The sequence below is a fragment of the Parambassis ranga genome, chromosome 19 (genome assembly GCF_900634625.1).
Source record: "Parambassis ranga chromosome 19, fParRan2.1, whole genome shotgun sequence".
Taxonomy (NCBI): domain Eukaryota; kingdom Metazoa; phylum Chordata; class Actinopteri; family Ambassidae; genus Parambassis; species Parambassis ranga.
Window position 1 is genome coordinate 8,077,577 of NC_041039.1, and position 22,866 is coordinate 8,100,442.

Sequence of the window (22,866 nt, forward strand, 5' to 3'; positions counted from 1 at the left end):
CAAGAGTTGAGTTAATGTGTCTAAAGAGTGTAGTTGCTGACAATAAGGCATATCACAATAATTAAGCCTGGCGATAAAAGCATCTAAGCCTTTCTGAATGTCTGAGAGTGGAAAGGAAATCTCTCTGATGCGCTTTAGCTGCAGAAAACATGACTGTGCCACTTAAGCATCTAATGACAGGCCTGAAGTAAAAAAAAATGACTCAGATTATAGCCTTGTGCTGTTACTTTGGGTGATTGGCTTATCGAAGTATCACTGCAGAGAAGCAGAATAACAGCCACAAGCTTTGGATCTTTTATTTGACTTGATTGATCAAAGAATTATTTTTTTTTCTTCTAAATCTGTGATTCTAGGATAATAATTTTCTTTCTTCTGTGCATAGACAGAGTCTTGGTTATAGAAGTATTCAGTGCGGGGACTTTTTAAATTGATTCAGTGGGTGGAATTATATTCATACCAAAATATCAAAGTTAAAATTGATACTTTAATACTTTCTTATGTACAGACTAATTAGAGACCCATGGCAGAGCCATGAGGGACACCGCAGCAGAGTGGGTCACTAGAGGAACAGACCAGTCTGTGGGATGGGGAATTCCAAGCTTTCTGTTGTTTAGGCCTCTCTGTAACTTTGGTCCCTCATGTGTGGCTAGGCTTACACTCAAACCTCACAGCAACAAAGAGACAGACACGCCATGTTGGATCTATAAAAGTCTTGTTTATTACATCTCAACCACTTATTAAATGAACCAAAAATGTGTGTGGATGTTAGCATTTTAGCTGAAACTGAAACAAATTATGATTTCAAGTAGGCTAATACACAGTTTATAAAGAACTCCAGTGCTTTATAGTGTCAGCTCCAGGGCAGTTACTGTACAAAAGCATTTACATCTGTATTATACATAATTTACAGGAGTTCAGCAACTGGTTCAGAACACTGTTCAAAGGAAAAGCAGCTAGTACACATGCATGCTACATTCCAATAAACACTCCCTCTATAAAATCTGTTTTCATCTACAGTTCATCTTTTCATCCCAAAGTATACCCACATATATTCATAAACAGAATATATTACATGTTTCCTTACAGTCAATAAGGTACAATATCACATTATTCTCACCTTGATGACCTATTTTATCAGATGGATACATATTACACAGATTGGTGTAAAATGTTAAGCATGCTTTCATGCACAGACTCATGCACTCTCATGTCTTTTCAGACAGTCAAACGGTGCATTATCTGCAGCAGTGTCAGTCCTACATGCTGGTTGTGTATCAATATATTAATAAATTAATAAGAATAAATTAAGGAATAAATAACAAAATAAATCAATAGTGTATAATGTAAAGTCCATGACCACTACTCCATATTAAAACAAGAAAACATTGTATGCAACACCGGTAAACATCGGTAACATATAACATATATGCTTCCAAATAAGGTGGAGTAAGATTGTCTGCTACACTACTAGCTGGCTCTTCTATTGCTTCCTGGCATTTCATGGGCAATCACATATATATTGAATTCTGCACTGAACATTGACAAGACAAAGACAAACACACACCTGAGCTGCCGCAATGTTAGCCTAGGTTAATGCAAGATCAACAAGACAATTTCATCAAGACACTAAAATGAGCAGCACATTAATCACAGCTCTCAGCAGTGAGCTGTTTCATTTGACTCCATCATCTGTGCCTCTGTTTGTCTTTTCTCTGTATTTTGGTTTCTGGGGGATGGGATATGATGTTATTTTGGCGTTGAAGATTTGAAGATTCTTTCTGTGCTAATCTAGAAGTCATTAGCATACATCTTTGGCTTTATGCTTTGAAGGCAGAGGCTTCCTTTGATAACTAAAATGAATCTGTGCAGATATTTAGTTACTATATCAATTTAAAAATCTAAACTAGACTGTCATAATTAGATATCAGGTGAGCATTTAACCAAAAATCACATTTCAACACTTACTTAAATCACAAGCTTCAACTATGAAATAATAACATGCAAGAAAAACACAAACGTTTGCATAGAAGAATTTAGGGAAAAAAAGGAATATGTTGCTAATAAAATGAGTTGACACTCAGTCGATATACTGTGATAACCATCTGAAACCTTCACCATAGCCTTGTTTTTTTAACACGCTGCACATGAAAATCTCCAGTGGGCGAACGTTCAGCTCCTTCAAAGAGATGTTTCCCTGTTGATCATAGTAAGGATGATGGGGATGATGCTTAAGATGTCACATGTTATTTCTCTGTGAACTAGAAGACAGTGTCCTACCTTTCCTGTTACTTGACCATCAAGGGCAAAAACTCCTCTCACCCCTTCTTCACTGATGGCCTCAGGACGGTCAATTTTATTACCCAGCACCAGCACGGGTACATTTACTATGGTTTCATCTGCCAATAGAGCCTAAAAAAAATCCAAGAGCAGCAGAATGATCATCAATCAACCTGCAACAGTCATAGAAGCAGATTGTAGAAGTGTTTTATCTTACATCGAGTTCGGTTTTTGATTCTGAGAGCCTGTTATGATCTGCACAGTCTACAAGAAAGACGACTCCGTTCACGGCAGGCAGGTAGTTCTTCCAGACTCTTCGAGCTGTGAAGACAAACAGATCGTCTTTCAACATGAGAGTGAGATCCTCTTTCAGCTTGTGGTGCATCATTTACTGTTCAAACACTTGACTTAACACACTTAACTAACTGTCTTTAATACTGAGGCACGGAGGTCTGCTTTTGAATTTTCTGTTAAAATGTCTACAACATATCAGGCTCTGTTTGAAGTACCACCTGCATATAAGGGCAATAGCTGAGCACAGTGGGGCCTGCAGAGACACCTTGTGGCAGCTAGGAGAACTGTCAACTTTGTTTTCATACGTTTCTTTTAAAAGTACAGATAGTTGACAGCAGACAGTTCACTCACTAATTACACTAATCACACAGCTGACTGTACCTTCTTGTAACCCATGTCACGTGACTGCACTAGTTGCTCCTCCACCTGACGCTCTGTGTCGTCTCTGATTCGTTGTCTCAGTATCGCGGCAAAAAATAAGTCCTATCTGGCGGAGGGATCCGGCCGCACTTCAACTCCTGCTGTGGCTGGTGGCATGCTGAGCGTTTTGGAAACTCCGGTTCTCCTCAAATAATATGTTGTAAACCTCACTTTGACTCTGCGGTAAGCATAACTTATATTTAACCGAGCTAAGAACTCTGTATCGATAGCAGTTTTGTTTAGTTAATGTTTTAAACATTAAAATGTGAACTTTAATTCGGCTACCTTGTTTGTTAAGCAAGTGTTTTCATTTATTGTGTTTTCTTTTGATTTAATGTGAAATACTAACCAGGAAGTCAATATTGCAATGAAAACTGCGCAGTTAAAATGGACGATTTCTTATTGGAATATTGCATGGAATGTTACTAAACTGTGTTTAGATATTGAAATGTTGAATGTATTGAATTGAAACTATTATGATTATGACTAGTGTTTACCTAGTAAACTGAATTTTTTTTATTGATTACTAATTGTTACTTCTGGCCCTGCAGGTCAGGTTTTTTTTGTTGACCCTTCAATTGGACATTCTTGTGCAAGCAAGTGGCGAGCTTAACGGGTAGGATCATTTCAATTTTTCCCTTTGGATTGCGAACCATTGGATTTTTGGACCAGCTTTATTTTTTCCCCCTCATTGCATTTTTTTGGGACAATTAATTTTAACACAGGAAGAGATCCTGTGAACTGAACTTTGTGTTGTGTATGGACTATATTAATATAATATATTTTTGTTTTTGCACTTAAATCCGTTGTGTCTCTTCATTCACACCCATTCAAGGCTCTTAACAACCTTTTCTCCCTGTGTGCAGTTAAATGCATTGCCATAGCCCAATTAACATGGTTACATTCTGTAATTCTTCACTTTGCACAAAAATCAAAAGGATGCGAAATAGGTGTGACAGGTCTCACCTTGTACATGTCCTCCTAGATCAAATGTAGTAAATGTCATGCCACCGATTGTCAACTCCTCAGATGCTTTGTGAGAAAGGACAAAAACAGAATAAGAATGACTGGCTTTGTATTGCAGCGACTGTAAAAGCCTGTCTACATACCCACACTGTAAAACTTAATTTACAGGCTGGGTATGTAGAGGATGCACATATTCACCAGAAAAGGGTTCAAACAATTCAAAACTTTAAACAACATTTATAGAATATAGTGTGGAAAAATGCTTAATGACCAGGTTTGTGCTGCTGGAGATTTGACAATGCACTGTCACACTACTCTTTCTTACTGGGATGTAGCGTTGGCATGTGCTGGCCAAGTCGGTCATCTTTCAGCATATGTAGGAGCGTTGTTTTGCCGGCATTATCCAGGCCCAGGAAAACCAGTTTCCCAGACTTTTTGTAGAGACCTGGAAAGAAGCACAAAAGGAAAAAAAACTGTTACAGATCTTGTTCCACTACTTCATGAATATTTTATTTTGCAGTCACAGAAGAGCACGCAGGACTCACCTAAAAACTGTAAAACACCACTGAACCCTCTGTAGATCCAGTCGAATAAAAATGACATCTTGACAGTGTCTGCCTGAGACAGAAAGCAGCACAGTTTACCATGTGATACTATGATGACTGAAGAGAAAACCTCAAAATTGACTTCAAATCATATTTAATATAGGTAAAGAAAACATCAGAAATCACTTGACCATAATTAATATTTTTATTAATTGTTATTGTATTTTAATATAACAGTGTTATGCTAACTTATGGAGGAAATGGAAGAAAGCCCTTTTGTTAATTCTCTTCTGTGCTAGTTTAATTATTTATATTATTAATTACTGCTTTAATAACAAATTAGTTTTACCTGTAGTTTCCTTATTGTGCCAGGGTCTTCTTACATTACCTTATGCAGGTGTATTACCCTGGTTTACTGTGACATAACCTGCAACACCTCCACCCACACGTGTAGCAGGTGGCTAATGGTGATGCTACATCTACTGCAATGATGCTAATGGCGTATTAGGTTTAAAAACACTTCTACTTAATGTCATTCCTCCGGTTGTAGAATACCAAACAGCCAGTCACACTGTGAGTCTTCTCCAAAACAGCAGCTATGCACCTAGTGGTATTTAAAGCGACATAACCGGCAGCTTTTATCATGCTGAATAGCAAGTTAGCTTTAAAAGGTTAGCTTAACGATGTCATACAGTGTGGCTACCTGTGTTGTAAGGGCGACGATTAACAGAAAACTGAAACGAATATTATTATTAACTTATTAGCAGAATTTGTCGCTGTATTTAAATATTACACAACAATTATCCTTCTAGTTTAGCTGACTTACCCGCAGCACTGAACAGCTCTCGGAAGTATCAGTGGTCTCCTTGGAAACAGTCAATCAGCGGGCCTCCTCTTCTTCTTCGTGAGTTAGGTCTGTATGTTTGGTGTACAGTTTGCAGGATTAGCGCCCCCTCATGACCACTGGCAATAGAATGAGCACTCAATGGAATACAGTACATGTAAAACAAAAGAATACTTTACTAAATATCAATTTAATGATAATGGTTATTTTGATTTTATCTTATTTTATCCATCCAGGCCCACATCCATTGTATATATGTCATTTTTGTTCTACCGGATAAATGATAAATGTATAACAGCAGTAAAAAAAACTCAATAAATTACCATTACAGTAGGATGAAGTGGTTTATTATACAGTATCCATAGTATAAGAGTGCTTTTATATGATCTCAGTCTGAAATAATCTCACAACAAGCAATTCTAACAACATCAGCAATTCAAGTGTGAAGATAGCAGCTGTGACATGAAATATAAAATACACATTTAATCTGAAGGAGGATGAATTCCCATCTTCATTTTGCTGCCCAGGCATTTTACTTCTCATAATAGAACCATTTGTCAACTGAAAAAAAACACAAATATATGTGAGTTTAATGGAGGGAGAACATGCAGTACAGTTACTTCAACAAGGCAAAGGCTTGTTTAAACACCCACCTGAACTTGGAATGGGATCTTCAGGTCCAAAAGCACATGCCTGTGAGAGTGAAATCATTACTATGAGAAATATGAGTGCTAACATGGATCTGAATAGAAAATGGACTTACAGATTTAACCACATCCTCTGCCTCCCCGGCAGAGCAGCAGAACGGACTGTCGGAGACACTGGTGTTCATGCTGAGTGAAACAGGATCATTATTTTGTAAAGTCACACTCTCACATGACCTACTGTTTAAAATGAAAACAATAAAACTTTAACCGAAGCATCATTAGTTGAATTCCCTCTCACCAGTTTAACTCGCCAGCGTTGGTCTCTTTAGAAATCAGTGCTTTCCAAAACTCATGGGTGCTCTTAACTGTTTTAATGGCAAAGTCCTAAAATAAAACACATTTTACACATTTATTACAAGTGTTAATATGTCAGGAGAAATCAGGTAACAGTCACTTTGATGCAAGCAGAGAGACAGACAAGAAAAAAACAGAGGAATCACACAGAATCTCTGGCTCCCAGCTAAGCTAAGCTACATTACTGAGGTCTGCATCAGGGTTTCCTGGGGTGTAATGGGAGTTCTGCAGGTGGGTTACAGACAGCACTCTCTGAGACAGTTATAGGAGAACATCAACAAGATTCAGCAAGAGAAGCTGAGGAGGAGTGCTCTTTCACATTTCAGCCCACAAATCCTCAGTGGTGATGGCAGCGATTCAGGAATGAGGATCAGAGCTCATCCTGCACCTGATTTGGGACAATCAGACAACTACTTCTTTCTTTGGATGAACACTCACAGCATTGAGAATGATTCCATTCTCAATGCTGTGAGTGTGACCTTGCAGGATGGAATCATTGCTGTTCTGGAGTACCGTGTGAGATGCTGAAAGAAGCTATCAGTATGCTCCACAACTGCTGCACTAAGTGCATAGTGGTGTGAACCACTATGCACAAACCTACTAATCACACCTCTTATTATAATTTCACATGCTCATACCCTGTCCTTGAACTCTCCATTGAAAGCAAACTGGTTTTCAGGTTTCCCATCTGGGACTTTGTATTGCTTGAACCAATCGAAAGTCGCTTCCAGATATCCCGGTTTTAGTCGTCTCACATCGTCAATATCTGCAACAGAGGAGAAAAACTCTGAAATTAACAAACATTTGCTGCAGCACAAGCCACCTTTAACTCCTGTGGATCATTCTTACTGTTAAATTCGCCAGCTTCTGGGTCCTCAGTATTGATCACAATGACTTTCCAGTCTGTTTCACCCTCATCGATCAAAGCAAGAGTTCCCAGCACCTTCACTTTGATTATTTCACCTCGAGAGCAGACCTGAGGACGACAGACATTTTTAGAGAGCTTAAAAAAATCTCTTAAAGTTCCAGAGTCGGAGTTGACGTCGTACCTTATTTCCTATGTCACATATATCAATGGGATCATTGTCTCCACAGCATCCTGTGTCACTGTCTTTATGGTTGGGATCTTCCCATGTCTGTTTAAAGACAGAATACTTATTTAACTGAGCAGAGACCTGGATGGATATGTGTCATTTGAGCAGGACTTACCTGAGGAATGGCTCCATAATTCCAGATGTAACCTTTGTGTGGAAACACATTAGCTACATAACGAAGATTGCCCTTCTTCATGTCTTGTTTGAGGGGATTGAGGGGATCTTTGGTGGCGATCTAAGAAGCACAAATACTGAAGGAAACACTGACACGCTGTAGATTGTGGTCATTGTGTTACAAAATATGCAAAAATGTACCTCCATCTTTGCATTTGTCCATCTTGGGACCTCCACAACTGCATGAAAAATGTTCTGGGAAATGATAACAAATACAATTTTTGAACCTAAAATGACACAAACCTATACAAAATAACAGACACTCACCTCTGCTTCATTTGCATATATGGGTATATCATGGAAAGGAGAGATGTATATGCCCTCAGAGTTTTCTATGAGAAGAAGTTATACATGTTTAGCTCACGTTGAACTAAAAAAAATGAAGCTCTGCTTCTACACACTAACACTACAACACAGAAGTAAGGAGGTGGGCTTACTGAAAAACACCCTGTACTCCTGGCTGTTAGGCCTGCCCCTCTCCTCGATGGTGAAGCTCATGCCTGTTGCTGCTTTGAAACTCTCCCTCTGTGCACTGATTCAGAAGCACTAAGCAGCTTCAGACTGGCTGACAGTCATTGAGGCAGGGGGAGCATGCGCAGTGGTAACAACGAGGGTTAGACAACACAACTGCCTGCCTGCATGTGACAGCAGGGCCGCTGCACAAAGCACCACGCTGCATTCTGGGTCATTGAATCCAGCCCAAATATTAGCACATGTAGTTAAACAAAACCCGACAGTGGCTCAGAACAGTAATTGACAGCTATAATCCTCACTCCTCCGTGGTTGCCACATGCATTCAAGTTGCCTTGCGTGTGTAGTGATTTGGTTTGTGTTTGCTTCTTGTAAGCTAAGGCTCTTGAGAGCAGACAAAAACAGATGGAGCTGACGGGTTAGCTGTAAACCAATTAACAAGGCAGGATTAGGTGGTGTGTCTTCATCTTGTGCTTGTCAAAGAGTCACTGCAGCAGTTTGATAACATACTTATCAAGCTATTTTTAGAAACATTATGTATAAAAATAGCTTAGCTTTATATTGTCTGTTAGCATATATTTACTTGTTTAAGTTGTGTATTATAGCATTTGTATGATTGAACTTATTTGAAAATTAAACATTTAATTTACATGACAAACATTATAGAAAAAAAGTGTGTTTTTAAAAAAGTGTAATACTAGAATACATGCCATCTGTCTTAGTGGTAATGAAAGCACAGTGACTCAGAGGCCAGCCTAATGCACAATGTAAGGTCACAGTCTGGTCAGCAGAGGAGTCACATGTCCCCGTAGGATTGCCACCCTGCTAAATATTAGTCTTAACCACAGGACATTCTCTCTAGGCTGCATAGGTGCTTTTATTTTTATTCAGAAAAGTGGCACAAAATCAATAATTCCCCGTGCTTTTGATGATTTCATCCAGTGAAAATAATGACAAAGGCTGCTACATTTGCAAAGTATGTTTTTATGATACTATCAAAAGTAATAAATAAGCCATTAAACAGAAGTAATTTGGGGAAAAAAAGGTGTAAAGGTCCTGGTGAGGTCACCTGTAGTACAGCAATGGGATGTCTTCAAGTATTTTTCTCACCTCTCAGCCACAAAAAAACATCCAACTTCAAAGGCACACAGCATGCAGTTTATAGGCATGGCAATAAATATATCATGATATACGTTAGGATTCTGTTGTTGCCAAAATGTCAAATGTGTGTGGAGACTGCAGAGCAGACTGCGTTTTTGAGTCCAACGGGTTTGATTTCACATTTAGCCACTTCAGCGCCGGCATACAAGACAACTTCTCCAGTGGTATTTCTGTCAAGCAATAGAGCAATAGCAGAGAGAGTGTAAGAATGTATATATTTGAATCCCAGGTTATGTACAACAAAATACAAAATGATTATCACCAGTGATGCTGTTTCCCTCCAGGTCAATCCTCTCTAGTGTGGCTATTTCCGTAAGCTTCTCAGGAAAAACGGAGAAGCTGTTGTTGGCAAGACTGATGCTGGTCAAATGCTTCATTTCTCCAATGGAGTCTGGCAGTTTGGTGAGGACATTGCCTTGCAGGTCCAGCTCTGCAGAGTATTCCAAGGCACAAGTAAATCGAATGCTTTTGTTCCACCACAGCAATGAAGACATATTATTTTTAACATTTGTGAGGGTAACAGCAGATGAGATCAACAGCAACACAAATTCTGAAGTCACGTTTCAAACAGATGTGTGGTAGATATCATCCTCTACCTCTCAGCTGGGTGAACGTTGAAAAGAACTTGCTAGAAATAGCCTTCATCTCATTGTCGGCCAAAGTGATGACACAAATGTTTTCTGTGATGCTCCTCAGGACCTTGAACACACCGTCCGGGAAGGAAATGAGCTTGCAGTTTGACAGATCTGCAGTAAAGGAGAATGTAGTAATAAGATTATACAGCATGAAAATAACAAAATTAACAAACACCTTGGAATCAATGCACTGATGGCCTTTGTCGCCATCTGCTGGTTGAATCTGAAGTAAAGTTATTAATAAATCAGACATTCATTTGCATGGTGTTTTATGAAAGATAAACAGAAGTCAAGCAAGAGATAAAGAAATAACAAGGGAATCTCACCCAAAGTATCTTTGCCCTCTTCCACAGTTGCATTAATCCTCCGGGCCACATTTGCAACAGCCTCAGCCATTTTTCTGTTCCTAAGAGAGATCGTGCAAAATTACACTTAAACAAATATTATATTGAAGCTAGAACACTCTTTGTCATCCCCAAAACACACATTTGATACTACATCTGAGCAAAGACTATCGATATCAGCTTGTAAACGCCCCACGACTGAGAATATACAGCACTAAATCGATTAATAAGGGATTAATAAGGATTAATAAAGGCTCAACCACTATATGTACTGTGATTACAAATTTTAGGTATTTCCTTGAGTCTATTACTTTTATGTCATCAATTTATCACTAATAACGATTTTAAGGTCTCCCAAAGACATTTTCCTGAGATATGTGTGTTTTTACTCACGTGCAGCTTTAAAATGTTATATGTTTCATTCATAAACTCAAATAAAACCTCGGTGTATTTACTTTCAAGCATGGCCTGTGCCCTCATTATCTCCACCACTGTATAACTGTATAATCATTTTTTTAAACACCGAAGAGTGTAGTAAGTTAATAATAAAGAACTTTAGGCCCACTTCAGACTTACACTTATATACATACACTCGCCTGAGCTATACACGTATTATTGTTTCATTAAAGTCATGCAAAGAAAGCACTTACCCAAACTAACCTGTCAGCTGCTAGTGTTAGCTAACGTTACCAGTCAAATTTGGTGTGTGTTTATTTTTAGCCGTAGGGGGCTAGTTCATCTGTCTATCACCTGCTATTAATTTAAAGAGTAAGACCCACCAGCAGCATTACATACTAACAGAATAAGTTCACAAAGTCTGAAAAAACTCGCTGTTGCTTTTCTTTACTTCATGTTAGCACGCTAGCAAACATGCGACTGTTCAAGAGAGTCAGTCATGCGCCGATGTTGCAGACACTTTCACGTAGTTTACGCAGTAAGCAGTTAACCTCGCATAATAACTGACAATTGTTCATCTAGAGATATATTAATAAGTTACAGTTGAATGATATAAAGTGTGGATATCCGTTAATATATTGACAGTGGGCCCTTTTTGGACGCGTTTTCTTAAATTGAAGCGCTTTGAGCTTTCTCGGCCACCGTACAGACTTCTTTTTCAACACATATAAGGGAGGTAGTTCAGAGAAAACCACAAAAAAAGTAGAAACTCAATGTGATGTCCAAAAACTTCTTATTTTGTCAAATCTACAAATATATTTAATGTACCATCATTACAACAAAATAAAAGCCAAATTACCACTTTTTAGAAGCTTAAATCAGCTGTTTTCCAATTCCTTTTTGATTCATGACAATTACCAAACTAGCCTACTAATTATTACAGGTCAAATAAAGTTTAAATCATGAGCCTGATGTAAAATGTTGTCCTACCTCAGAGTCCTGTCCAGCTCTACCCAGTTTGAGCACTGTCATTGACACGAGTCTGGCATGAATTCCTGATTACTCAGTGTATTTTCAAAGGATCTGAATACAATGAACTTTCTGGTTTCAAGCATTGTTACAACTGACTCACACTTTACAGTATTTGCTGGATATTCCTCCTGTGTACAATGTTGAATGCAAGGTGAATTTGGAAATAATAAAGCTAGAGAAATCCACCTGGTTTTGGCAGATCTGTACTTTTTTCACAAACAAATTAAGTAGGTATCAGCCACAGATTTGAACATGTTTGTGTGTGTATTTTGTGTGTGTATAGTTGTCAATCGCAATTTAAACTAATCCAGGCAGCTAGAGACAGGTGTTGTATGGGCTGGTTATGGTCACTTGTTGTTAGTATTTAGTCAATGCACAAAATGTACATAAATACATATTTTTTTTAATATTTACAATAAATATACATTAGTTTACAAATGGCAATGTACAATAAAACCAGTGCTGTCATATTCCACAACATTGTCATTTTATATTTATATATTGATGAAACTGAAACTTGTACATTAGAATGTTGATTTTGTATTTCAGCAGATCTTAAAATAATATTTTTTTCCTTTTGCAAAGCAGAGCCCACATCACACGTTAAAGTCTGCACAAAGATCAGATTCGATCCAACACAGTGACAAATATCAAAGAGCTTTTTCTTCTTCCTTCTGGTTAAGTGTTTTCTTTAGTTTTTTTTCCCGCTTGCACCTGTTGCCAGCATTGTTGTCACTGGCAGCCACACTCGTCCACAATCATGTCTTCGTGATGTCGAAGCAGCATTTCTCCGTTCTCGTAGTACAGCATGCTTAATGGGCTCATTTTGGTTGGGGCACAGCAGGGCGATGCCACTCTGTCTGGGTGGTAATGTTTCAGCAGACTCTGGAAAAGCAGACACAAAACAAAGAATGTTAAGTATATTTATTTTGTCTGTAGTGTAGGCTAAAGAGTCCAAAAGATAAATGTATACTGTGTGACTGGTTGCAACACTCACCTGCATGTAAGCATGATTGGTTGGACTGAGGTCTTCTCCCAGAGGGCCTGGGCAAAAACCCTCACAGCGGTAAGCATTATATTTCTTAGGAAAAATAATCCAGGACCCCCAGCCTATCTGATTAAAGTCCACATGCATGTCCACTCTGCGACAGAGAGATTTCTCACTCTTGGACACCTGTGGGCTTTTGGCTGTTTGTTCCCTCTGACCTCGCTTGCTCCTGCGCCTCTTTGGCCAGTGGGCCTTTTTGATTTCAGCGGGGGACAGGAACTTGGATTGTTCAGCTGTGTGGAGTAAGCTCGCTTTGGCCTTTGAGTCCTCATCAGAGTCTGTGTGCAAAAAGACGACAAGCAAAGCCTGATCGCCGGCATCCGGCTCTTTTCTCGAGCCAGCTACATAAGCAGGCTCATCGGGGTGAGACAGGGCTCTTTTTTTCTTTATCACTGTCCTTCTTCTCGACACTCTTTTGTGGCGAATCCTTGGTGCAGATTTTTGCCTGAGCCAGCTTAAGAGAGGGCTTGTCATGTTAAACACCTTCCAGCTCTGAGATGAAGCCACCAGTGAGGGCTCTGTGAGCAGACCCACCAGCTGCTGCTCCTGGCCATGCTGGTGGTGCACCTCCACGACGAGGTTGGAAGCGCTCTCCATCCGAGGAAGCCTGATTCGCAACTCTGCTGACTGGATCTGTTTGTCAGCCAGCAGGGAGTGGAGGTCAAAGGTCGCCGTCCAGCGCTTTTGCCTGTACGTCAGACCTGACGAAGAGAAAACATAAAACGTTACATTAATGGAGTGCACACAGCTCACTGTATAATGTAAATGGCTAAAAAGCATTGCAAATATTAGATTTTGTAGCAGCTAATGTAATGTTAAAGTTAAAATGCACTTTCAATAAACATTTACAAGGAAACTTAATTTTTTGCTATTTATTTTTATTTGACTGAATGATTTCAGAAAATTAAGAATCAGAATCAGAAATGCTTTAATTATTCTTTTTTTCGCAGACATACAAGATCAAAAATCAAATCTAATCCAGTCATTGTTCTAGCAGAGCACAACCTGCGCTCTCCTAATGAGCCCCTTTGTGATTCAATGAACAGGTGTGGTTGAGATTAATCTAAAGGATTAAAGCATTTCAAACATTGAACTTCTGTATCGTCCAGCGCCTGTTGACTCTTGATCAAAAAGTGCAAACCGTCCTCGCTATTAATCCCCTCAAACAAACAAACAAACAAAAAAAACACCGTCCGAAACTAATCAGTTAACACGTCCCTGCTTCTCCTGGCTTCTGCATATCCTCGGTCAAACAAAAATAGGTAATAACTCTGACACCTAGCAGCGATGTGGAATTGGATTCAGCAGCTCCTGGGGAGGAGGGTGTCCCTGTGTTGGCTGCTTGTACCCACCATTAAATCCAGAGCTCTAATCTAATCAGACCAAGTGTGAAAAAAAAAGAACTGAGGGAAGTTGTTGATTTGGCTTAACAAGAGATTTGTATAGGGGGATGTCTGGCGAGGTAGCAAATCAACATCACCTATTTAAGAAAAAAGAGGTTTGCTTTGAGAATTAGACAGAAAACCGGCCTTTTCACACGCTGATCCTTGCAATGGTTATTCACCCCCTGAGCGGGATGTGGATTGAAGCCCTCTGAGGTCGTCTGAGGTCGTCTGGCACGCAGCGATGACAGGACAACACTTACAGAGGGTCTTTGACTCTGTAGCAGTAAAGTCTCTGTACATAAATCACACATGTCTGAATATGAGTAAAGAGGATCTTACTTTTGGCGATGACGCTCTTCACCGTGTCTGCCTGCCTCGCTGCGTCCTGCTCTATAGCATCCACGGGCCTGGAGAAGTTTGTCTTGAAATTCCTATAGAGGTGCATCATATATGTTGGCAGATGATACGCGGTTGATCGCTCCGTCAGTGGGAAACGGTGCACAGGCCTCATGTAGACTCCATCTCTGGACTCATGGATCCCCTGAGCCAGCAGCACCAGCAGAGATGTGTGCAGAGCGACGCTCAGAGCTCCCAATGAACGCATGTTTTAGGCCGGTTAATGACAAATACCTCTGCCGGGAGATTAGGGGTGTCTTATATACCCTCAGCCACCCCCTTTCATGTTTAACAAGTAGCTGAGAACATTAAAGGAAATTGACATGCGTCTTCAAGACTTGTTACCTGACAGCTCATCATCCATTCAGTTGGTAATGAGGCGCCTGGGTGCGTGTTTACAAGGAGTGTTGTTTGCACCGGCTTCTGCAGGCTGTGTCTCCCCATCCTTGGACTAATTGTTTCAGCTATTTGGCTTACACTAATTGTTAGGCTTTCCCATAGCGCAATGCAGTCTAGTAAATGTCATGTGACTGTGCGTATTGGACACCGACTAATAAAACATTATATCAGAATATCAGGATTTTGACTTTTAGGCCTGAAGGAGGCGCATTTTTTTAAGTATGTGTGCACTTATACAACAGATTAGCTCGTGTGACAAGTAAATAAAAGATGAAATACAGATAAGAGTGGCCTGCCACCAAAATAAGATAAAGCCACATTATCAGGCTCAGCAGGAAACAGCTTATCTCTCTTTTACATGGTTCACTTATGAGATGCACAACTTTCCCATGACAAAGAAGCATTTTAAGTTTAAATTATAATTCTTTTTGTTGTGTTTTATTCCTCCAATGTCCACATTATATAAGTTATTTAACAATATAATCTTTCAGAGCATCCGTGGAGGAGTGGAGGCTGCGCATGCGCTGTCCCGTCTTCATTCACACAGCGAAATCCTTTTCCTCGTAAATCTCCCGAGAAAGGACCTTAAAACGGAGAAAAAATTCAATAGGTGTTTTCTTCTCTGTTTTAATCACTGAGAACAAGGTGCACCTCTCCCTCATCATCCACTCACAACAAACCGACATCCGTAAAAACATGTTTCCTCGAGGTCCGGACGCTTTTTCCTCTGACCGTGTTTGCTGAAATGGTGAGTAGCTTTAAAAGTTTACGGACTCTTGTTGCACGAGCAACACTAAAAAAAGTTGGCTGTCGTGATGGTGTTTGAAAGACTCCGCTAGAGTCATTGTGTCTTTTAATACACTTGCGGTTATGACAATAGTTGAGCAAAGAAGGATATTTTTACTGTTGTGTGCTGGTGGTGGATGGGGCATACATGTGCTTGGCACCCCCCACCACTACCGTTCTCCATGCTCCTGCACTGTATTGTGATGTGGCCACTGGCAGCGATCAATACTAAAAAAAATTCAAGCCGGTTCTCAATAAATATGCAAAGATATTTCAGATAAATGTCCTTGTATGCTTTTTACATGAACAAATGGCTGGCTCAAAATGACCGTAAAATGATGATTAGAGTTAGTTTTGACAGAATCTACCACATAAACAACAACAGGAAACATACCATAATCTTATACACTAAGATGCAAAACAATATAGTTATAGTTATAGCACTGAAAACCTCAGTATCATCCTGATCATACTCATCAGACTCCATCAGAGTGCTTTGAGTAGCAGAATAACAAGGATAACAGAGGTATTCACTTTTTGTTTAATTTTTATATGAATAAATACAATAACAATAAATCACTGTATATCATTACTAATACAAATGTAAAAGAAATGCATAATAGCACAGCATTACATGCAAGACATACATTACAAGCCAGTCTATAAAGATGTTTTTAGAAGCAATACATGTGATGTTGCAATGAGACTGCATGTCATTTTAGTTTAACCCCTTCATTCAGACTGCCTTATGTAAAATATAACCTCATATTTATGCTTAAGGTTGTGTGTTCTTTATCCTCCTTAAAGTAGATTAAACATGTCAAAACATCACCTTGCCCACACAACATCACAATATATTTAATCATAACCCTCTCTCATCCCGAATCTGTTCAGCATTACATTAAATATGTATCAGAGAACTCGTACGTAGTCATCGCTGAGGAGATGTGACTCGACATGTTCACTCATGCCATCAGGTGTAACAAAAAAGTATGAAAAGTGTTACAGCGAAGTAACACAAAGCACATGACACCCTTTGATGTTTTGTACCGTAGCCCCGGCCTTTGTTTAATTTGGCCAGAACAGCTGGGTCTACCATGGCCATATCACATTACCTCACATCTTTTAGGAAGGAGGGGGGTGGGTCGGGGGGTGGGTCGGGGGGTGGTGGGGATAAATGGACAGAAACCGACCCCTGACAACCCCGAGAGCCCAGATCAAACTGGGAATATCACAATTAATCAAGAGTGAGAGCATGAAACTACTCAGTGGATGAACACCCGGATAATACATGATTGAGCCGTTTTTTTCCTTGGTTTATCTTAATAAGCAGAAACTCACAGGATTAACTTAAGAAGTGGTAAATTTCCATGCTGTCACCTATATATTGTGGGATTATAGTATTATATGAAACTCAAAACGTAGCTGGTTAAAAGGTTTTAACCCCCTGTATGATCACCTTGGATTGAAATAAACCATAATACAGTTGACGTCTGTGTCCCTGTTTGAGTGCAGTGGGTAATTTGTACCACAAGATGTCATATTTGGTCACAGTACTCCAGAGAGCACTGCACTGAATATGTATGTTTTTATATTGTCTGGTTGCAAATGTATTTTAACCCTATAAACAATCGATGAAGCAAAATTACACTTTTAAGTGGCTTTTAGTAAATGGTCTTTCTTAAGGATAAAAGACCCTAGGTCTTAGGAATGATTTGGACAGGTGACATTAGCCGTGTGCTCTTTTTCCAGTGGTGACAGAGAGGATGTTTCTCCTAATCTGTCACTGAACATCCTCTTATTCCAAATTGTCTTGTTATGTTGCCCTCTTTTAAAATATGTAGAAAGTAAAGGTAAAAATGTTTTACCTTTTAATGAATAAAAAATGATGACTTCTCATTTCCCTGATTGATTCATTCATGTTCTGAGGTTTTTAGCAGGCCATGGGAGGGGTTTTGTTTCACATTCACTGTGTTGCAAGAACTTCAGTCTTGGCCCATGCTGCTGCTGCTGCTACAGGAAGGAAGGAACAGGTGTGGCAGCAGCAGTAGAGTTTTACATCCATATCTCGAAAAGCACTCACCACTTTTCCTAATAGGCTTAATGAGGACATTATCTTGTGACAGACTGTTGATTACACATATATGTTTTTTGTAAGAAAAATACCCTTGCAGGGCGATACTTAGATGATGATAAACTTGGCGTTGCAGGGGAATCTTGGCTGCATGTGGTCAAGGTTTCAGATGTTGTGACGTCTGTGCAGGTATTTTGTGTGTGAAGAATTGGTCTGACCCCTTATCCTGGCGCTTAAATCCCAGTATTTACCCAGCTGTAAGCCTGTTTGCCTTCAACATGGCATGTGTTAACTGCTAATGAATGGAGTAATTAGAGCATCGTAGTGAATTAGGCTTACGAGTTGCAGTTTGTTGGCGACCGTCAGCCTCCTGCCAGGTCTACAGGACACACTTTGTGTGTGTGTATAAGGGTTAAATGCTGCACCTGATAATAAGCCAAGATATGGTTTCATGGTTGATGCAGCTGTTAAAGGGTCTGCCGTGTGCTGCCAGGAGGCTCTGGTAGTGATTGGATAGTGAACTGGATGATGAGTAAGCCTCTCTGTGGGTCCGCCTCCACATCCTCTTTACACATCTCTCCACACACACACACACACGCACACACAAATCCTGCATGCGCGAGCCTTGCACCTCCTGCACAGGGGATGCATACAAAAAAGTAATAAGAAACCAAGAAGGGAGCATGCATTCACTCATTTAAAGCCCGGTCGAAGAGCTGTGCCACCCCTCCTCCTCTTCTTCCCTCTGCTTCCTCCTGCTGAGTGGCTGTCTGGGATCTGTCCTCACTGAAGGACACGTTCATTGACTTGCTTTATAAGGACACGTTAATGATGCAAGACTGCCGCCTGCTGTAGTGTTATTGCCTCAGAGATCAGACGGAGAGATGTCAGTGAAGGATGTCTGACTGAGACCAGAGAGCTGTCATTTGTCTTATCCTCCTTTTTTTAAATTTTCCTGTTTTGTGACTGCACCTCTCCGAGACTCACGGATGGACAGCTGAACATCAGGTATAGTTGTGATACTTGAGTCCTGCTACAGGCTTATGGTTGCTGCACATGTCATCAGCGTGTCTCTGAAGGATTCTAAGAGGAAATGGCATCCACTGTTGCATAAATATCAAGTTTAGATTGGCTGAAGTGACTTTTAAACTGTAATCTCTCTCATTCCTTTTCCTCACACATTCTTTAATACCACCAGTCATGTTTGATGTTCAGATAGCTACATGGATTACATTCTTCGTGGCATTCCTTTACCAGAGTGACAGGATTCTGGCACCCTTCTTCAACTTGGATAATGCTGCTGCTGCTGCTGAGAAATCAGGATTTGTTACAAGTTTATACGAGTGGCAAGCAGACAAGAAAAAATGCTAAGAAACTGGTGTGAAATCTGTCTGTGTAGGGCGTGACAGATAAAAATGCTGTCAGTTTGTGCTGACAGAATAGTGTGGTTAGACGGTTTTAGAAAAAAAAATGGAAACCACATTTCTGCAGCCTTGAAATCATAGGGGGATAAAAAAATTGCCATGTTGAAATGAAATAAATTGCAGGCATGGCTTTTTAAAAATAGATTTGTGCACCCTTTATAGCAGCTCAGTGTCAAGCTGTGATGAAAGCAAGAATGTCGAAGGTTATTTATGCGATTTATATGCCTCTCTGCAAAGGCATATTTTGTTTTTTATCACATTCAAGACGTCTCGGTGGATTTGCAGCTTTTACTGAAGGGAAATGTGGCTCTCTGGTTGTGTATTTGAGTCTGTTCAATGCATAAGTGGAAACTGCATCCTTAAACAATGTGTTACTTCCTCCTGCCGCAGATTTGTTAAGGACAAAAACATCAAGTTGACACAATTTCACAATGAGGATTTTGGAACAAAAAAGATTTTCTGCAGAGGAAGTGCTGAGCTCATTTCCGCACTGCACAACTGATATTTAGTTCAGGAACAGGCAGTGTCCTGTGGAATCACGCCTGTATGTAACCCTTAACCTCATTGGTGAGCTATGTGTACAGCTGCAGGGAGGAAGCTTCAGAGAGCATTTCCTGTCAAGGTGTGCTCACACTTCCTGTGCGTGGTGGGGGGTGTGCCTGGATTGTATTGAAATGGTTTGTTGGTCTAGAATCCTATGATGAGTGAGAGACTGCGAGACCCTGTGTCACTGTGAAAATGTACCGCTAAATGTGTTAGAAATGAAAACCTGGCTTCATCACACAGTGTCGGCTCATGTTGTTGGCAGCTATTTTGGTTGTTTTTGTGCAGCCAAACAGGCTTGCAGACTTAACATTGTCAGACTGAAGAAGTGGCCTCCATGGAGACCAGAAATCCGCAGGACACTTGAATGAGATGTTGCCAAAAAAGCATTGAATTTGTGTGATTTTTTTGTGTGGCTTTCTTCTTAAGCTTGTGTATGGGAAGTTGTGTTGAAAGATCTCCCATGCACTACAAAGTGATACCCGTCCCTCTCTCGAACTCCTGCATCTCTTGTGAATGAAGAGTGCTCTGCATCCTTCCTCGGGGCCACCAACAGATGCATCCTGCAGCTGCAAGCTCCTTCCTGTCTGCGCTCAGGCCCTTTTGTCTGAAGACGTTGCTACAGAAAAGTTGGGACACTGGCAGAATTTAAATGGGGCAGGCCTGAATGGAGCAAAATGCTGGTAGGCTAGCAGGAGTTCCCAGTTTCCATGGTCTTTTTCTGACTGTGCCATCAGTGAATTTAAATATTAGTGCCACTGACTAACCACGACCAGCTGTTAACAGCCTGGCCGACTAATGTACAAAGGTGATTTTAGGCTCATCTGTACTTTTTGCGTTGTTCCTAGAGGGAATCAGAGTTTGTTTTGTTATTTTATTGGCCTCCTGAGCAGTGCGCCTCTTCTCTAGTTGACATGTGGGATAAACAGCCTCTCTGATGAGTTGCCTTGATTGGCTCTCCAGGAGGATGTTTATGACTGAGGGCTATTTCTACTCAGGCCTCCGCCCCGGCTGCACGCCCGCTAGACCAGGCCTGCCTGTGCTGAAATCAGAACTGCTAAGGAGCTACTTGTGTGTGTGTGTGTGTGTTGCAGGAAGCTGTGAGTGTGTGCACTATGGTGTTGCAGCAGAGGTGACAGGTTGTAAGGTAAGATAGAGGAGGGTTTTAGCATCAGTAATGTGCTGGTAGCAGTTAGCATTATTTAACGCTATTTTACAACTAACAACAACACCACAGGGTGATGTGTGTGAATGAAGACAAGGGCAGAATCTGTTGTCAGAGTGCTTTATTGCCTTCCACTGAGCCACATAGGAACATGCATATTATCATGCATGACTGTGGTGGTGGGTGAAGGAAACCTACTGATTAAATGTCCTTAAAGTGACAGACATTGAAAAAGACTTTGCTGTGTAAATGCTGTGAGGAATTCAAGTTCAGTCTTTGACCTTGTTACACTGAGAAAAATCCTACTAAGACACACTCATATCTGACTTTGTTAAATAATATAATCTTGCAGAATAATCGGTGATGACAGTGGATGCTTTTTTAGCTCTTTGACTTCAGTCAGTGCTCGATTACCAACACGTGAGTGCTTAATGTAGGTGAATGGAATTTATGGCTATGTTAGAATTACAGATTGACAGGTGGAGGTGTACAGGAACTGTAGCCAAATGAGTGTGTCCATGTGGGTGTTATGTTTATACATCACCTAATGCCAGTTGTATTTGACGGTCACACAACAAAAACCAAAGGTTAGTGTTACAGATTACATTTTATATTACTACTGTTTATTGTGAGTATTTTTATTACTGTAAGTAATATATAGAGAAGCAAGGTTTGTTAGGTCTACAGCTTAATCATTGAAAATGTTAATTAGAAATAAATTGACAAAGTAAAACTAGTCTTGAACAGTGAGGAACAATATTAGATTCCTGTGGATCAGTTAATTGAGACATCATTCCTTCCTGTACCCGCTTGCTGTACAGTGCAGGAGTCAACTGTGTGTCGTCTTTGTGTGTAGCTTGTCCCTGTGAAGGAGAACTAACTTTAGCCATCTGGCTGCCAGATGTACCCCTGCTTCCTCGGGTCCCCTCCATAGAGACACGAGTCTACATCAGACAGGAGACAGGACGAAGGAGGACATTCTCTTGCTCTTTCTGTCTTTGAAAAAGTTCTAAAGTTGAAGCTTAATGCCAAGCAGCCAGGCACTTTGAGCTCCCACGAGGGGTGTTTCCCACCGACTGTGGGCGGGTGGGTGATTTTAAAAGAGGAAGATTTCTTCTTTTGGATGTAATGCAAAGTTCTCGCACTCCTTTGGACCATGACGGAAAACAAGCAGCAAAGAAAAGGATCTGGAAGTACAGATCGCTCCTCATCTCATATGTAAGACAGATTTGTTGTGGATTGCTCCACTTCCACTTGCTTTTTGTTGTTTTTCTTGTGGCCGGCACATATGTGTGGCAAGAAAGATGCTTTCGGGATGTGGCGAGGACGCAAATAGATTTGGGCAGCAGGAGCTGAGTATTCCTTAAAGCTTGGCTTCCTTTTATGGGTAGAGATTCTGCCTGTTTTTACTCCTCAGTTTTTTAGTGCTGCAGTTTTTTGATGGTAGAATATTTCACAAAATTGTTTTTTTTTTTTTTTTTTTTTTAATCATGCCAGCGGACAAAGTAACAAATCATTATACGTATTTTCTTACCCGTTTGTGCTTGTGAGAGGAGAATCTCTCTGCTGAATCAAAAGGTCTCTGAGTACAAGGTTGACCTGCCCACTCACCTCCAGATGCAACAAAGAGGAGAGAAGCTGTGAGTCACCCGCCACCTCTCCCTTTAGTTAGAATCCAGTCTGTTCAAAGCTGGAGATCACAGAAAAGTGCTTTGAGCTCGGGCTGCATATGACTGTTTGACGTTGGATCGATTTCTCCAGTATGCATGTCTGTGAGTTCCTGTTTTCCCCTGTGGATTGTTTAAGTTTATTTTTCATATATCTTCTGTGGTGCAGCTGCATGTTGTAGAGGATGTTAAGGAGCCATGTCGCTCCCATCTGCCAAGGCTCGTTTGTTTTATCTGCAGTGCTCCCTGCAAAGCTGGCTGTTTATTCAGAGTGGAGGAAACCTGTGGCTAGCTCTCATGGGAGTCTGATTGCTTTGTATCTAGT

At 40.4% G+C, this 22,866-nt stretch overlaps 5 protein-coding genes across 13 annotated transcripts in view; 1 reads left to right on the forward strand and 4 right to left on the reverse strand.

Annotated features, from left to right (window-relative positions):
- Positions 1–858: 858 nt before the first annotated feature.
- On the reverse strand, positions 859–5,389 carry sar1aa (secretion associated, Ras related GTPase 1Aa). Of its 3 annotated transcripts, none has more exons than XM_028431280.1 (7): positions 5,329–5,389; positions 4,503–4,575; positions 4,283–4,402; positions 3,958–4,023; positions 2,495–2,598; positions 2,278–2,409; positions 859–2,194 (listed from the first exon to the last, which is right to left on the reverse strand). In XM_028431280.1, exons 2-7 carry the CDS (start codon positions 4,558–4,560, stop codon positions 2,078–2,080), a joined length of 597 nt encoding a protein of 198 aa, XP_028287081.1. In that variant the 5' UTR covers positions 4,561–4,575; positions 5,329–5,389; the 3' UTR covers positions 859–2,077. The 3 variants fall into 3 exon arrangements, with proteins under 3 accessions (XP_028287081.1, XP_028287082.1, XP_028287084.1); XM_028431281.1 differs by having other exon boundaries at positions 4,503–4,571; positions 5,329–5,356; XM_028431283.1 differs by lacking the exon at positions 5,329–5,389 and adding an exon at positions 4,852–5,206 and having other exon boundaries at positions 4,503–4,571.
- A 481-nt stretch (positions 5,390–5,870) lies between these two features.
- ppa1a (inorganic pyrophosphatase 1a) lies at positions 5,871–8,131 on the reverse strand. The gene is made up of 11 exons (XM_028431163.1): positions 8,053–8,131; positions 7,883–7,947; positions 7,757–7,810; positions 7,557–7,676; positions 7,397–7,483; positions 7,197–7,323; positions 6,986–7,113; positions 6,292–6,377; positions 6,110–6,179; positions 6,000–6,039; positions 5,871–5,907 (listed from the first exon to the last, which is right to left on the reverse strand). The coding sequence occupies exons 1-11, from the start codon at positions 8,111–8,113 to the stop codon at positions 5,879–5,881; spliced, it is 867 nt and encodes a 288-aa protein (XP_028286964.1). The 5' UTR covers positions 8,114–8,131; the 3' UTR covers positions 5,871–5,878.
- Positions 8,132–8,987: 856 nt separating this feature from the next.
- lrrc20 (leucine rich repeat containing 20) lies at positions 8,988–11,256 on the reverse strand. Of its 4 annotated transcripts, none has more exons than XM_028431488.1 (5): positions 11,006–11,256; positions 10,209–10,288; positions 9,844–9,993; positions 9,510–9,677; positions 8,988–9,417 (listed from the first exon to the last, which is right to left on the reverse strand). In XM_028431488.1, the coding sequence occupies exons 2-5, from the start codon at positions 10,276–10,278 to the stop codon at positions 9,281–9,283; spliced, it is 525 nt and encodes a 174-aa protein (XP_028287289.1). In that variant the 5' UTR covers positions 10,279–10,288; positions 11,006–11,256; the 3' UTR covers positions 8,988–9,280. The 4 variants fall into 4 exon arrangements, with proteins under 4 accessions (XP_028287289.1, XP_028287287.1, XP_028287286.1 ...); XM_028431486.1 differs by having other exon boundaries at positions 10,887–11,256; XM_028431485.1 differs by having other exon boundaries at positions 10,877–11,254.
- A 1,130-nt stretch (positions 11,257–12,386) lies between these two features.
- ndr2 (nodal-related 2) lies at positions 12,387–14,691 on the reverse strand. The gene is made up of 3 exons (XM_028431708.1): positions 14,427–14,691; positions 12,652–13,403; positions 12,387–12,539 (listed from the first exon to the last, which is right to left on the reverse strand). The coding sequence occupies exons 1-3, from the start codon at positions 14,689–14,691 to the stop codon at positions 12,387–12,389; spliced, it is 1,170 nt and encodes a 389-aa protein (XP_028287509.1).
- A 730-nt stretch (positions 14,692–15,421) lies between these two features.
- pald1a (phosphatase domain containing paladin 1a) overlaps positions 15,422–22,866 on the forward strand; it is a 40,695-nt gene continuing 33,250 nt past the window's right edge. For 2 of the 4 annotated variants that reach the window (XM_028431957.1, XM_028431959.1), the window contains exon 1: positions 15,422–15,630. The gene's annotated coding sequence lies outside the window, so the exon portion shown is untranslated. Of the gene's footprint in view, positions 15,631–18,432; positions 18,751–22,866 lie in introns of those variants that run through there. The other 2 variants (XM_028431956.1, XM_028431958.1) reach the window with 1 other exon arrangement.

Coding starts and splice junctions, on each gene's coding strand:
- ndr2 (XM_028431708.1), bottom strand. CDS start 14,691: ATGCGTTCATTGGGAGCTCTGAGCGTCGCTCTGCACACATCTCTGCTG. Junction 13,404..14,426: donor GAAGAGCGTCATCGCCAAAA/GTAAGATCCTCT, acceptor TCTCTTCGTCAG/GTCTGACGTACAGGCAAAAG. Junction 12,540..12,651: donor CCAATCATGCTTACATGCAG/GTGAGTGTTGCA, acceptor CTGCTTTTCCAG/AGTCTGCTGAAACATTACCA.
- lrrc20 (XM_028431488.1), bottom strand. CDS start 10,278: ATGGCTGAGGCTGTTGCAAATGTGGCCCGGAGGATTAATGCAACTGTG. Junction 9,678..9,843: donor AACGTTCACCCAGCTGAGAG/GTAGAGGATGAT, acceptor AATACTCTGCAG/AGCTGGACCTGCAAGGCAAT. Junction 9,418..9,509: donor GGAGGGAAACAGCATCACTG/GTGATAATCATT, acceptor ATTGCTTGACAG/AAATACCACTGGAGAAGTTG.
- ppa1a (XM_028431163.1), bottom strand. CDS start 8,113: ATGAGCTTCACCATCGAGGAGAGGGGCAGGCCTAACAGCCAGGAGTAC. Junction 7,324..7,396: donor TATGTGACATAGGAAATAAG/GTACGACGTCAA, acceptor TGTCGTCCTCAG/GTCTGCTCTCGAGGTGAAAT. Junction 6,378..6,985: donor ATGGAGAGTTCAAGGACAGG/GTATGAGCATGT, acceptor GTTTTATTTTAG/GACTTTGCCATTAAAACAGT.
- sar1aa (XM_028431280.1), bottom strand. CDS start 4,560: ATGTCATTTTTATTCGACTGGATCTACAGAGGGTTCAGTGGTGTTTTA. Junction 2,599..3,957: donor TCTAGGAGGACATGTACAAG/GTGAGACCTGTC, acceptor TTGTCTTCACAG/CTCGAAGAGTCTGGAAGAAC. Junction 2,410..2,494: donor AATCAAAAACCGAACTCGAT/GTAAGATAAAAC, acceptor GATTTTTTTTAG/GCTCTATTGGCAGATGAAAC.